The 15,650-nt window shown below is 44.4% G+C and overlaps 1 protein-coding gene across 32 annotated transcripts in view; it reads right to left on the reverse strand.

Annotated features, from left to right (window-relative positions):
- ARHGAP22 (Rho GTPase activating protein 22) overlaps positions 1 to 15,223 on the reverse strand; it is a 210,414-nt gene extending 195,191 nt beyond the window's left edge. For 21 of the 32 annotated variants that reach the window (XR_012417723.1, XR_012417720.1, XR_012417718.1 and 18 more), the window contains exons 1-2: positions 14,415 to 15,223; positions 11,196 to 11,358 (exon numbers count right to left, since the gene is read on the reverse strand). Coding sequence is in view for 9 of the 32 variants with exons in the window: in XM_045399895.2 (XP_045255830.2) it covers positions 11,196 to 11,247 (52 nt within the window). In the remaining 23 variants the exon portion in view is untranslated. The remainder of the gene's footprint in view (positions 1 to 11,195; positions 11,359 to 14,414) is intronic. The other 11 variants (XR_012417719.1, XR_012417711.1, XM_074001596.1 and 8 more) reach the window with 2 other exon arrangements.
- Positions 15,224 to 15,650: the final 427 nt, after the last annotated feature.

Here is a 15,650-nt window from a genome sequence, read left to right on the forward strand (position 1 = left end):
AAGTTATTAAACAAATGAACAATTTAACAACAACATTAATCATGTGAGAAAATCAGAATTCAGGGTTCTTAAAATATGTTATCTAAAATGCCCAATTTCTAACAACCAAAAAACAAAAGAGAAGTACAAAGGAAAAGTGTGACTCATATGTTAAAAAAAAAAAAGTCAGTTGAAACTAACTCTTTTGAGTATTGCCAGATTTTGGATTTAGCAGACTTTGAAACAGCTACTGTAAATATGTTTTAAAAAAACTTAAAGAAACATGATTAAAGAATTACGGGGACATAGGACAATAATAAATCAATACATAGGAATTTCAATGAGACAGGAAATGTTTAAAACCAAATGGAAATTCTTGAATTGAACATTCAATAACTAAAATAAAAATTTGCTGAAGGAGCTCATCAGAAGATTTGAGGCAGGAGAAGAAAGAACAGGTGAATGTAAAGACAGAGCTATAGAAATTAGCGAACTCGAAGAACACAAAAAAATTTAAAAAATTGAAGCACAAAGAAAATACTTTCAGAGACCTGTAAAGCAACATAAAGCATGCCAACATATGTGTAATGTAAGTCCCACACAGAAGGAGACAAAGGAGAAAAAGACAGGAAAACTATTTGAAAAAGATAATTACTGACAACTTCCTAAATTTGATGAAAAACATTATTTTCATGTATAATTATCTCAAAGAATCCCAAGTAGGATAAATACAAGAGATCTACACCTCAGCACATTAGGACAAACTCTTTTTTTTTTTTTTTTTTTTTTTTTAATTTTGTCCATCACTTTATTTCAAAAATTGGAAAGGCAGTTATTAAAATATACCAACCCATGTCAAACCCATCACTACACACCTTTGGAAGTTCAATGATGAAAAGTCCTTGTATTACTACAATGCACTTCACTACCCCACTCTTTTTTTTTTTTTTTTTTTTTAATTTATTATTATTATACTTTAAGTTGTAGGGTACATGTGCATAACATGCAGGTTTGTTACATATGTATACTTGTGCCATGTTGGTGTGCTGCACCCATCAACTCGTCATTTACATCAGGTATAACTCCCAATGCAATCCCTCCCCCCTCCCCCAGGACAAACTCTTGAAAGTCAAAGAGAAAATCTTGAAGCAGCAAAAGAAAAATGTCTTGTTGCATGAAAGGGAGTACTGACACAATTAACAGTTGCCTTCTCATCTGAAACAGTGAAAGCCAGAAGTGGGAGGACATATTCAAAGTGCTGAAAGAAAAATACAAACTGTTAACTAAAAATTCTATATCAAAAAATACATCCTTCAAAATGAAGGCAAAATAAAGATATTTCCAGATAAACAAAGACAGAGAGTTCCTTGCTAGTTGATCTATGTTATAAGACATTAAAGGAAATTTTTTAAGCTGAGAGGAGTTTCACTATGCAGTAACTTGAATCTATAGGAATAAATGAAAAACATGTGGGTTAATCTGAAGGTCCCATAAATTTATTTTTCCTTTTAACATCTTTTAAAGACATAGTATGTATAAAGCCATAGTTATAACAGTGTATTTTTGGGCTTATCATATATAAATAAGTGTTATAAATATTATATATGATAAGCCCAAAACAATAATAACACAAAGGAAAATGGATAAAATGGAGCTGTCTTGGAGCAAAAGTTTCTACATTTTACTGGAATTATTAATCTGAAGTAGATTAAGGTAAAATGCATATTGTAATCTCTATAGCAAACACTAAGATGACACAAAAATACAGTAAAAAATAGAAAAATTAAAATGGCATACTAGAAAATATCTATCTTACACAAAAGATGGTAAAAGAAAAACAGGAACAAAAAAGAGAAGACATACAGAAAACAGATTATAAAATGGCAAATGTAAATTCAAACGTATCAATAATTATATTAAATGTGAATGGTCTAAATACCTCAATCAAAATACAAAGACCATCTTTGTATGTTGTCTATAAGAGACACATTACAGATTCAAAGACACAAACTGGTTAAAAGAAAAAGAATAGAAAAATACATGCCACACAGCAGTAATCATAAGACACCTGAAACTGGTCATGTTAATATATGATAAAATAGACATTAAGAAAAGAAACATTCTAGGCCAGGTGTGGTGGTTCATGCCTGTAATCCCAGCACTTTGGGAGGCTGAGGCAGGTGAATCACCTGAGGTCAGGAGTTGGAGACCAGCCTCAACAACATGGAGAAACCCCGTCTCTCCATGTTACAAAATTAGCTGAGTGTGGTGGCACATGCCTATAATCCCAGCTACATGGGAGGCTGAAGCAGAAGAATCACTTGAACCTGGGAGGCAGAGGTGAGGTGAGCCGAGATCATGCCATTGCACTCCAGCCTGGGCAACAAGAGCAAAACTCTGTCTCAAAAAATAAATAAGTAAATAAAAAGAAAAAGAAAAAGAAACATTCTGAAAAAGAGGAACATTTAACAATGAAAAACAGTAACGGTATTAGGAAGCTATAACAATTATAAATGTATGGAGATAACATGAGAGCCCCAAAATTCATGAAGCAAAAACAGACAGTATTAAAGGAGAAACAAAGGACTAATTACAGTTGGAGATTTCCAGATCCCAATCTCAATAATTGATAGAACAACTAGACTGAATATCAGCAACTATATAGAAGTCTTGAACAACAGTATCAACTAATTTGACCCAGTCAACATACATAGGGCACTGCTCACAATGACTACAGAATATACATTATTTTCAAGTACATTTAGAATATTCTCTGGGAGAGACCTATGGTAGGCCATAAAACAAGTCCTGATCAATTTAAAAATTTAAATCATACAAAGTACATTGTCTATCTTGGAATTAAATCAGAAATAACAACAGAAAGAAATTTTGGAAACCCTCAAATATTTGGAATTTGAACAACACACTACTAAATCACCCACATGTCACACAGGAAATCAGAAAGGAAGTTGGAACATATTTTGAATGGAATGAAAATGAAAAGCAATATGCCAATATTTATGGTATACAGCAAAATCACTATAAGGAAATCTATAGCTTTAAACACCTATATCAGAATATAAAGGCTCAAATCAATAAGCTAAGCTTTCACGTCAAGAAACTAGAAAAATTAGAAACTAAATCTAAATCAAGCAGAAAAAGAAATAATAAAGAGAAATAAAATGAAATAAAAAAATCAATGAACTAGAAAACAGTAAAACATTAGAGAAAATCCATGAAACCAAAAGTTAGCTTGTTGAAAAGATTAATAAAATGGAAAAGCTTTTATCTGGACTGACCAAGAATAAAAAATCAGTAATGGAAAAGGGGACATAATATCAACCCAACTGAAATTAAAAAGACTTATCAAAGAATACTATGAACAACCTTATGTCAACAAAGACAGAAATAATCATACATATAAGTGCATGTGCCCCCACCTGCCGCTACAGACATATAAATAGATATAACACCAATGCTTCACAATATCTTTCAGAAAATGAGGAGAGAACACTTCCCAACTCATTCTATGAGGCCAGTATTACCTTGATATTAAAGCTAGACGAAGACCTCCTACAAAAAGAAAACTACAATGCTAATATCCCTCATTAACATATATAAAAATGCTCAAGAAAATATTGGCAAAGTAAATTCAGCAAGATATAAAAAGGATTACACACCATGACTCAATGGGATTTATACCAGGAATGCAACATTAGATTGACACCTGAAAAAATCAATTAATGTTGTACATCTATTATACATCTATATATTTTACTAATACAAATAGAATAAAGGACGAAACCCATATAATCATCTAATGGATGCAGAAAAGCATCTGACAAAATCCAATAGCCATTCATGATTTTAAAAAAACAACAACTCTCAACAAACTAGGAGTAGAAGGGAAATTAGTTAATGTGTTAAAGGGTATCTGTGACAAACCCAGAGACCAATATCATATGTAACCATGAAAATACTGAATGCTTTCCCCTTAAAATAAGGACAAAAGCAGAGATAGCCACTTTCTCCACTTCTAGTCAACAATATACTGTATTATTCCATCCAGTACAATAGACAATGAGAGAAAAAGGGGGAAAAGAGGGTCAGGAGAGGGAAGGAGAGAAAGAGAGACAGAGATAAATTTAAAGCCAGATTGGAAAGGAAGAAGGAAATCTGTCTTTATCTGCAGAGGATATGATACTGTATTTGGAAAATTATCACAAGAACTAATTAAAAAAACTGCTAGAACTAATAAGTTTTTCAAAGTCTCAGGATACAAGATGGACATAGCAAAAACCAATTGTATACCTACACCACACATCAGCAACAAAAACTCCATAAATGAAATTAAGAAAACAACACCATTCACAATAGTATCAAAAAGAATAAACTATTTAGAAATAAATTTAACAATGATGTGAAGACATGCATAAAACACTTCTGAGAGAAGATAAAGAAGATATAAATAATTAGAAGTACATTTCTTTCTTCATGAAGTTAAAGAATCAATATTGCAGGATGGCAATTATCTTCCAATGAATCTACAAATTCAATGTGATTCCTATCAAAATCTCAGAAAGCTTTTATGGGGTGGAGAAATTGGCATGCTAATTTAAAATTTTATATAAAAACACAAAGGGCCCAGAATAGGCAACATAATTTTGTAAAAGGATAGTTACAGACTACCTATTTTTACATTTTCTCCAAAGTTACAGTAATCAAGATAGTATGGTATAGGCACAAAGATAGGCTACAGGTCAATAGAATATGATTGAGAATCCAGAAGTAAACCCCAATATCTGTGGCTAGTTGATAGTTCAAAAAGGAGGTTGGGCAATTCAGTGGGGAAAGGAAAATCTTTTAACAAATGGTGTTGGGACAATTGACTATCCATAAGCAAAACTGCAGCAGCAATAACAACAACAACTAAAACCCTTCGAACAAACAAGCAACAGAATAACCCTTTGACTTTACCTCATACTATATACAAAAATTAACTCAAAATGGATCTTAGCTCTAAATGTAGATGCTAAAACTATACAACTTCTAGAAACAAACACAGGAGAAAGTGTTTGTGATGTTAGGTTAGGCGGACTCTTAGATACCGTATCAAAAGCATGATTCATAAAAGAAAAGATAGAAAAACTGAACTTCAACAAAATTAAGATATTTTGCACTTTAAAATTTAAGTACACCATTAAGAAAATTAAAAGTCAAGCCACAGACTAGGAGAAAATATAGGCAAATTATATATCTGATAATAGATTTGTATCTAGAACATGTAAACATTCTTACAACTCTAATAAGACAGACGAGCTGATTTAAAAATGGGCAAAAAGTTTAAATAAGCATGTTACCAAAGAAGACATACAAACAGGCCGGGTGTGGGGGTTTATACTTGTAATTCCAACACTTTGGGAGGCCGAGGGGGATGGATCACCTGAGGTCAGGAGTTTGAGACCAGCCTGGCCAACATGGTAGAACCCCATCTCTACTAAAAATACCGTAACTAGCCATGCATGGTGATGGGCGCCTGTAATCCCAGCTACTCGGGAGGCTGAGGTAGAAGAATTGCTTGAACCCGGAGGCAGAGGTTGCAGTGAGCCAAGATCACGCCATTGCACTCCACTCTGGGCGACAAGAACAAAACTCAGTATCAAAAAAAAAAAAAAAAAAAAAAAAGAAATAAAAAGACATACAAATGGTTAATAAGCTCAGGAAAGTACATTCAACATCATTAATGGTTAAGCAAATGCAAATCAAATCCCCAATAAAATGCCACTTTACACCCACTAGGATGACTGTGATAAAACAATAGCAAATGTTGGTGAGGATGTGGAAACATTGGGACCCTTATGTGTGAGGTGGGATTGTAAGATGGTGGGAGTGTAAAATGGTATAGATATTTCAGAAAACATTTTGACAGTTTCTTAAAAATTAAACATAAACCTACCATATGACCCAGCAAGAGAAATGAAAGCATGAGTTCACAGAAACACATGCATGGGAGTGCTAATAGCAGCATCATTCATAATAAACCCAATCCAAAAACAACCCCAAAGTCCATCAATGGGTGAGTGGAGAAACAAAATGTGTATCCCTACAAGGGAGTATTACTCAGCCACAAAGGAACACACTGATCACTGATTCACACGAGAACATGAATGACCCTCAAAACCTTATGGTACATGAAAGAAGCCCAATGCAACACACTACACAGCTTATGCTTCCATTTATAGAAAATGCCCAGAACAGGCACATTTATGAAGACAAAAAGCAGATCAATGGTTTCCTTGGGCTGGGGTTGGGAGGGAGGATTAGTTGCAGATGGGCTTGAGGGAATTTCTTGAGGTGTTGGAAATGCCCTAAAACTGGATTGTGATGATGGTTTTACAACTCTATGAATGTAGTTAAAATAATTTAGCTGTGAACCTCGAATGGGTGAATTTTATTGCATGTAACTTACATATCAATAAGGCTGTTAAAATACATAGAATATGATAATAACCAACGCTATGAAGAAAAAAACTGAGAAAGGAGTATGGGAAGGCAAGGTGGGGTTTCAATTAGTGTGGTCATTAAAACCTCCAGGCCCCCAGGATGTGGTGGGACTGCTCTTCCTGGGCCCCTTGCAGGTGATTGGGGCAGTGATTAGCGTGGGACAGTTGTGAGCAGAGTGTGATGTGTGTCCCTTCCAGACTGAGGATTTAACTGCTGACGTGAGACCATTCATGAGCTCACTATTTCTCGGGCCTCTGGTCTGGCAGCGTCAGCCTGGGTCTTTGAGTCACTATGATTGACAGGGCAGGATCCACCCCTCAACTCACCCAGGTGACCTGTGACCCGGTGGTTGTGTAACTCATCCCACTCAGACTCACCCGGGTGGTCAGAGAAAGCCTTAATAAAAGCTTTGGGTAAAAATCTGAAGGAGGTGAGTCTGTAGGCCAGGCGGCTGTCCTGGGGAACAATGGTCCAGAGAGTGGGCAGAGCATGCAAACACCAGAGCAGCAGGGAGGCTGGCACTGCTGGTGCAGAGCAGGGGCAGCGGGGTGGGGGAGTGTGGGGCACTTGGCAGGAGATTCTTCAATGGGCAAGGCGGGTGCCAGGGGAGGGCAGGCAGCCCACAGAGGTGCAGTAAGTGGCCTGGACATCTGTGTGGATGTGTTGAGCAACATGGATGCCCATAGATGTGACAGCGCTGATTGGATTTAGGTTCAAAGAGTCTTGCTCGGTGCAGTATGGAGAGATGGAAAGGCCAAGGGTGGGAAGAAGAAGAGCAATAGGGAGCATCCTTTGCAAAGATCCAGGTGACAGCTGACCTCTCGCCGCACTGCCATGTGATTATTCCTATTGATTATTCCTATGAACATTCTCATCAGATCAGTCCTGTGCTTATAACCATCAATAGCTCCCTATGGCTCACAAGAACAAGTCCAAGTTTCTCAATACAGCATCCACCTACCATTCCTCCCTTATTACCCCATTCCAACCACTTCAGTGCCCCTCTCTCTGAGTCTCCTATTCTCCCAGGACACAGTCATGCCCCCCTACCTGGGTTCTCACAGTCTCCTTACATCCCTGCCAGCAGTGGGGGAGAGAGTCTTCTCTGGGAAAGGCCAAGGTGAGGACAGCCACAGAGTCAGGGAGGCATGGGAGAGGGTTTCAAAGGAGCCTCCCTACCCCAGGCTGCTCCCAGCCTTGGTCCTGACGTTAGCGTGCAGGTCAGGGATTTGGGGACTTGCAGGAGTGGTTGGATTCAGAGACGCCTTCTCCTTCTCTTTGGACACTCTGGCTGGGTATGGGCAGAGGCCACTGTCTTTCTCTCCACTGTGATCCCGAGGCACAGTGGCTCCTTGGGGTGGGGAGTGCCAGGAGGGTCAGACAGGGAGAAGCCAGCAGTCCTGGGAGACAACCAGGCAGACCAGTGGTCTGAAGCTTGGGAGCTGATGAGAAAAGAGGCTGCAGCTGGTCCTGCTGGCAGGAGAGTTCCCTAGGAGGAACTGAGGCCCACAGTGATGGAGCTGAGCGTCCTGCTCACTGCTGGGTGAGACCTTTAACATAGAACTCACCAAGTGAGAGGTCAAGAGGCTCACCACGGCTCCTGCTGGAGGGAAAGTGCTGGTAGGTTCTCGATGTGGCAAGATTGTGGACAAAGTGAAGAAATGAAGCATAGCAGTACAATTTAATCCGTAAGAACCTTTCATTTGCCCTCAATCCCTGAAAATGTCAGTTAAAAGCAAACTTAAGTTTCTCCATAATCTCCATTAGCTGAGAAAGATACAGGGAGGAAGGGAGGAAGGGAGGGGGGGAGGGAGAGAGGGAGAGAGAGAGAGAGAGAGAGAGAGAGAGAGAGAGAGAGAGAGAGAGAGAGAGAGAGACTGGGAGGTGGCAGGTGGAGGAAAGAAAGAGAAACACACAGAGGTGCTAACTGAGAGACCAAGGATGGGGAGGAGAAGCCCCCTCCCCCTGTGCTGGAGACTTTTTTTTTTTTTTTTTTTCTGGAGCCTGTCATGAAATGCCATTGCCAGTCCATTTTTACAGAGTTGTCAAAGTGTTCGAGGTTAGGTAATCATTTACAAATTAATCCAGTGTCAAAAGGAATGAATGTGGATGAACCTTGGAAAAATTATACTAAGTGAAAGAAGCCAGACACAAGGCTTCGTAAAAGGATACATATTGCATGAGTCCATTTACATAACAAATCCAGAATTGGAAAATCCATGGAGGCAGAACACAGATCAGTGTTTGCCTGGGGTGGAGAAGAGGGAGGAACCTCTTAATAGGTACAAGGTGATGGAAAAATTTTGGAATTAAATGGAGCTGGTGGTTGCACAACATTGTGAGTGTATGAATTGCCACTGACTTTTACACTTCAAAATGGTTAGTTTCATGTTATGTACATTTCATCTTGAAAAAGACATTAATTCAGTCAAATTCATTAAGTTCAGATATGTCACGCAATATGTCCTCTGTCCCTTTCTCAAAGGATTTGTACCTATGCTATGAATCCGGGGAAGAATTTATTTCATCATAGAAATCTGATGGCTGGAACCTCCTATAAAAGCAAGTGACTGTTCCTTCCAAGTCATATAATGCAATAAACCCAGCACAGGGAAAATAATAACTGGAGATATTAGGTATCAGGCTTGAAGAGAGTTAAAGGCTAATCTCAGCTGCTCCCCCACCCCCTATTTTCTCCTGTGGAAAGCGAGATCTAGGGAAGTTGACAGTGTGAGAAGTGTCTGCAGCACGAGGCCAGCCCAGGGGCCCTGGCTTCTAGCCCACTCCATTCTTCATGAACACAGAGCTTTACTCCTCACCCTATGAATATCTACTCAGACCACAGCAAAGGGGCTCTGTGGAATCTGAGCCCACCCTGGGCTTGGTCCGCTGGATCCTGAACCTGGTAGCACATTACATTACATCACCTGGGACTTTAAAAATATGCTGATATGTTGGATTCATCCAAGACCAATTAAACCTGCACCTCTGGAGGTGGAGCCTGGGGATTTTTAAACACACCTTGGGTGATTTTAATGTGGAGGTTGAGGTCCATGACTGCATTTCACCCACTAGCTTCTAGAATTTCCAATCTTTACCAGTCCTGGAGGGGCTCAGGCAACATCTCATAACTGAGCCCATCAGGTCATGCATGTGATCTGACTAGCAACTGCCAACCATCACCTACACAGCCCGTGTAGCCAGCACCTGCACAACCCACCCAATCATCACCTGCATAGTCCACCCAGGCAGCACCTGTATAGCCCACCCAATCCTCACCTGCATAGCCCACCCAACCAGCACCTGCACAACCCACCCAGTCAGCACCTGCACAACCCACCCAACCAGCACCTGCATAACCCACCCAGTCAGCACCTGCATAGTCCACCCAGTCAGCACCTGCACAACCCAGCCAATCTTCATCTTCACAACCCACCCAATCATCACCTGCATAGTCCACCCAGCCAGCACCTGTATAGCCCACCCAGTCAGCACCTGCAGAGCCCACCCAACCAGCACCTGCACAACCCACCCAGTCAGCACCCACATAGTCCACCCAGCCAGCACCTGCACAACCCAGCCAATTATCACCTGCAGAGCCCACCCAACCACCACCTGCCCAACCCACCCAGTCAGCACCTGTATAGCCCACCCAATCCTCACCTGCAGAGCCCACGCAACCAGCACCTGCACAACCCACCCAGTCAGCATCTGCACAACCCAGCCAATCATCACCTGCATAGTTCACCCAGCCAGCACCTGCACAACCCACCCAATTCTCACCTGCAGAGCCCACCCAACCAGCACCTGCACAACCCAGCCAATCATCACCTGCATAGTCCACCCAGCTAGCACCTGCACAACCCACCCAATTCTCATCTGCAGAGCCCACCCAACCATCACCTGCACAACCCACCCAGTCAGCACCTGCACAAGCCACCGAATCCTCACCTGCATGGCTCGTCCAGTCAGTGCCTGCACAATCCATCAATTCATCACCTGCATAGTCCATCCAGCCAGCACCTGCACAACCCACCCAATCCTCACCTGCAGAGCGCACCCAACCAGCACCTTCACAACCCACCCAGCCAGCACCTGCCTGTGACCCACTTGCATAACCTAGCCAATCCTCACCTGCACAGCCCACCAAAACAGCACCTGCCTGTGATCCAAACAGACAGTCATCCCACTTGGTCTAACAGTTATCTCCCAGGCACTTTACTGAGGGACGCAAACAGACAGTCATCCCATTTGGTATAGTAGTTACTTCCCAGACACTTTACTGAGGATTACTGAGGTGTCCTCACTATTTCTCTACTAGCCCCTTGGCTGGATCCCTTCCAAGCAGGGACACAGAATAGCCTTCAGCTGCACACAGCTTTCCCCTGTGAAGGACTTGCCGACTGCCCCAGCGGTCCTTGGACATAGGGGTCCTTACAGACTCTGAATGCAATCAGAGCCCTGAGTCATTAGAGCCCAGGACCCTGAAGCCTCTGTTTTTCAGGCAGACACAGAGTAGCTGCATTAGTTCAGGGGTGGGGGTTGTGCCATCAGCCATTGCCAGGAGCTGAAGGAGGTCAGAACCCTGACCACAGATGCTGCCTGGTGCTCTCAGCCACAAGATCAAGACAGCCTCCAGGGACCCCATCCTCAAGCAAGAAGTCAAATGCAAAGGTAATCATTTCCCACATAGAACATAATAAAATTCTTACTGAAATATCTGGCTGCAAACGTCCTCCTTTTGCTGGAAGCTGTCGGCAGCATAATGAAGCTGGCAGTCTATGCAAATTTCTTCTGTATCCTTTTTATAAAGAACCAACCACATCCTCAAGCAGACAAGCTAATTCCTGTTTTCCAGTAACAGGAGATCCACATCTATAGAAAAGAAATATATTTAGAATGCCCTTTATCTGGTATTTTCTTGGATTTTAAACAAGAAGCCTTGCTGTGAGGAATTAATTCATTAAGCATAAGTGCATCTAGGGATCTTGGAATGGCCTTGAGCAAGTCACGGGGTCTTGGGGTATCAGTTCCTCAAATCTGTAAAATGGGAACGATAGTGACAACCACTTCTCAGAACAGAGGATTGAGAAGTGGAAAGAAGGGGCTTTGTGAGCAAAGCCCTCAGCACACATCAGATGCTATATTTGGTTTTTTTCCATGAGCTGACCTGGATTTAAGGGGAGCTGGGTTTCCAGAAAGCCTTAGAAATAAGTACAAAGGACACTGCAAATTTGCAGCATGACTTCCAGGATGCATTTATGGTCTTCGTCTAGTGGGCACAGCAGTCCTGTTAGTGGGGAGAGCAAGTCCCACAGAGGGACAGTCAAGGTCCAGGAACACCCCATGTGAGACCCTCACCAGGCACACAGGCTGCTCATGGTGTGGCTTCTCCATTCCATTTCTGGAAATTTAGCATCATTACAGCATAATTTACAGTTGTAGAGAATCAAAAAGAAAAATCCCGATTATGAAACAGCCAAGCGATGTTTACACAGCCATCAACATCATTGACATAGTGGTCCTGGCAGTCCAAGGCAAAGGCAGGCTCCAAGGTGGTGAATACAATGTTATCTAAATGAGGGCAGCATTGACTCAGATGGAGCAGTGACTCCTGGGAGGGCATGCACCTGAATTTTCTTCCCAGCACCCTCCTTGTCTCCTCTGCTCTATTGAGTTTGCATCATGTTTATTGACAGTGACCTGAAACACCTTTCAGTTGCAGAGAGCATGAAAGCAGTTAAAACCCAATCACTGCTATAAAGATAAAACAAGCATAGTAGTAGTGCTCAGTGGCTCAGTGCAGGGTAGATCCTTCCTACACCTGGGCTTGGGGGTGCAGGAATTGGGGCTGTCACCACTGCAAGAGGGTAGAACCTGGGCTGCCGGACAGTGCTCAGTGGCCTGTGTTGGGGGAATGTCATCTTGGCCCATGCCTTGGGGGTCTGTGGACAGTTCCTGCTGCTAATGTTCTCAGAAGGGAGCGTTGGAACAGCACAAAGAAGGGGGCCAACCTGAGCCTCTGGGGAGTGACCAGGGACAGTTAGGAGCGGAAGGAGGCAGCAGGCAAGCACTTAACTGCTTGAAGAGAGCAGCAAGGGCCAAAACCCAAGGTGCCAGCATGTCCTTGCCACAAAGTAAGCAGTAATTTGGGTTGCAAAGGCCGGAGTGCAAGGCTGATAAGAGCCCACAGGTACACAGGCAGAGAGGAGTGAGAGCGAGAAGCCCATCCCATGACCTGGTGTGCAGGGGTCTTTGGAACTAAAAACTCTAGGACCAAGTCCAGGTTTTCCTTTTTCGAGTGCTGGGAATTTAGACATGGGCTAGATTGAGCAAAAAAAGGTATAGGATGCCCAGTTAGTTTTGCAGTGTAACTGCTATAAATATTGCATGGGACATAATGCCTGCTAAAAAGGTATGCATAGTTGACCTGAAACACTATTCAGATTTAACTGGGTGTCCTGTATTTTATCTGGAAACCTTATACCTTCTAAATATCCATTTTCTCTTTGATCAAAAAAGAAAATACCACCAGGTAAGAAACTTCCAACTGCAGACAACAAGAAAGCCAGTTAAAAAGAGGGGATTTATTGGTTCCTTGAGTAGGAAAGCCCTCATAATATGGACTTCAGACATGGCTGGATCCAGCAGCTTGGCAATGTTAACCAAATCTGTTTTTTTTTTCCAGTTCTCCTGTTTGCTTCTGGAATGCCTGCTTCATTCTCCACAAAATCCCCTCATTATTAAAAAATGCTGGATGACAGCTCGCTTCAGGAATTAATACTCTTTCTTTCGCGACCAACACAAAGAAAGAGCCTATCTTCCAGTGTCTCTCTCAAAAGTGCTGGGAAACTGCCCCTCCCTACTCTCCCAAGCATCTCTTCTGGCCTCATGGCCCTGGTTGGGCCACTCACCCATCCCTGAACCACCCAAACCAATGTAATGTGCTGATTGGCTAAAGCCAAACTGGTCTTATACTAGGAATAGGGTGGGTTGGCTTCTTAAAAGCCACCTCGGCTGGTATGGAAAAGAGGTGGATGCTAGAGTGGATGCCAGCCACTGCAACCAAGGGTGGGGAGAAGGGCTCCAAAATACAGTGCCCACAGTGAGGTTGCCCTAAGGACAAGATACATGAGACCACCCAGCTGGCGTGGTGTGTGTGTGAGTGTGTGCTGTGTGAGAGGAGAGAGAGGGAGAGAGAGACAGAGGAAGAGGGGGAATGTTAGTTCCTCTCCTTGGACATGCTGATTTCTTTCTTTCTTTCCTTTCCTTTCTTTTCTTTTCTTTTCTTTTCTTTTTTTTCTTTTCTTTTCTTTCCTTTTCTTTTCTTTCTTTCTTTTCTTTCTTTCCTTCCTTCCTTCCTTCCTTCTTTCTTTCTTTCTTTTTTCCTTCTTTCCTTCCTTCCTTCCTTCCTTTTTTCTCCTTCCTTCCTTCCTTCCTTCCTTCCTTCCTTCCTTCCTTCCTTCCTTCCTTCCTTCCTTCCTTCCTTCCTTCCTTCCTCTCCCTTTTCTTTTCTTTCTCTCCTCCCTTTTTCCCTCTCTTTCTTTCTTTCCTCTTGGCCAGGTCGGTGATCCAATCTCCTTCCTGGTCTCGGGCCCTTCCCCCGAGAGGCGGTGAACTGGGCCATGTGTGCCCGGTCCCTGCTCCTCAGTGACCTCCACCCACACCATGGAGACTGGATGTGTGTGAGTGTGTTGCGGGGGACGCTGCATCAGGAGACCTCTGGTTAGGGAAGTTTTATTAGGAACCACCTCTGTGACCTTTACCAACCTCAGCCAATAGTGGTGACAAGGTCCTACAGCGTGGGCCTCTCCTTTGGAAGGCTTGGGGACAGAGCTCTGCCCACCAGCTGGACTGTGACCTCAGTGGGAGAAGGGACAGGAGACTGCTCTCCAGACCCTCACCCCAGCCCTCGCCTTTCCCTCACCCACCTTTCTTTGCAGCAAGTTCAAATGCAGGTCATGCACCAGCTAAGCGGGCACAGCTGGGCTCAGTTCCTGGGGCCTGCCGGGCAGCGCTGGGAAGGGCGGCAGAGAGCGCGGGCTGGACGCTTGTCTCGGAATGACTCAGCCAAGAGCAGCCGCCGCTCGCATGGGCCACGCAGGAAACGGGCGCCCCGTGGGGGCTGGAGAGGCCAGGTCTTCTGGAACCAGGCCAGCGCACCCTGCCCAGGCGTCACCCCACCACAGACATTCGCAATGACAGTCAGCACTTCTCAGCACACTGTGGATCACACGCGTTAGCCTGGCACCTGGCTGCGCCCCGAGGTGGGCATCACGGTGGGACTGGGAGGCACTCCAGTCACAGGGTTCACCAGGGCCGAAGTGGCGACGAAAACCCGTCTCTCGGGCGTGGCAGTGGCCTGGCCACGTGCGCCCCAGGGCTTGCACCCACATCTCCCGCCGGCGGTGAGCTGGGCCTCCAGCAGAGCGGGCGGGGCTGCTCACCTGGAACCGGGGTCTGGCGTCTCCTCCCCTGCCTCGGCCGCCCGGGGCCTGCCTGGGGCTCCTTTCTCGCCGCCCAGCGGCAGCTCCTGAGCTCTCGGCCCGCTCCTTTAGCCCCGCAGGCTCCCTGACCGTGACCCTGCCCCCGGCCTCCGTGTGATGAGCGGGCGAGCAGGGCCGGGGGTATGCAGCCCAGGCCACGCATCCTCAGGCAGGACCAAGCTCCCTTCTATTCGGCGCCTCTGGGGGATGCGGTGCGGCGGCCGGTCCCCGCGGGTCGAGAGCCTGAAGCAGCTGGGTCGGGGATGGCCGGGCGAGGCTGACCCCTGCCGGGCAGCGCGGGTGGCGCCGCGGGCGGAAGCGACCTTCCTGGGCCCTAGTGCACGGCGCCCCCTGGCGGGCATCGGGGACGCAGCCTCCTGAGCGCCCGGACCGCTCGCGGCGCCTTCCCTCCTGGCTTCTGGTTACTCAAGCTCATCTCGCCCCAGCCTCAACTGTAGCTCACCGTCCTGTGCGCCCCGTGCTGTTGGCAGGGCGTGTGGGATTTCGAGGGGTTTCTATACTGAGTCTTCCTCGGAGCAGGTGAATTCTGCATAGCTGGCCCAATTCTGTGTCTTAAGTATGGGGAGAAAGTGGGGGCTGGATAAATCACTAGCAGGGGAGGAGCCCTGAGGTTGCCGAGGGGGATCAGAGCCACTTCCCAAGGCTCCCTATCTCCCCTAC

Source organism: Macaca fascicularis, chromosome 9 (assembly GCF_037993035.2).
Source record: "Macaca fascicularis isolate 582-1 chromosome 9, T2T-MFA8v1.1".
NCBI classification, from domain to species: Eukaryota; Metazoa; Chordata; class Mammalia; order Primates; family Cercopithecidae; genus Macaca; species Macaca fascicularis.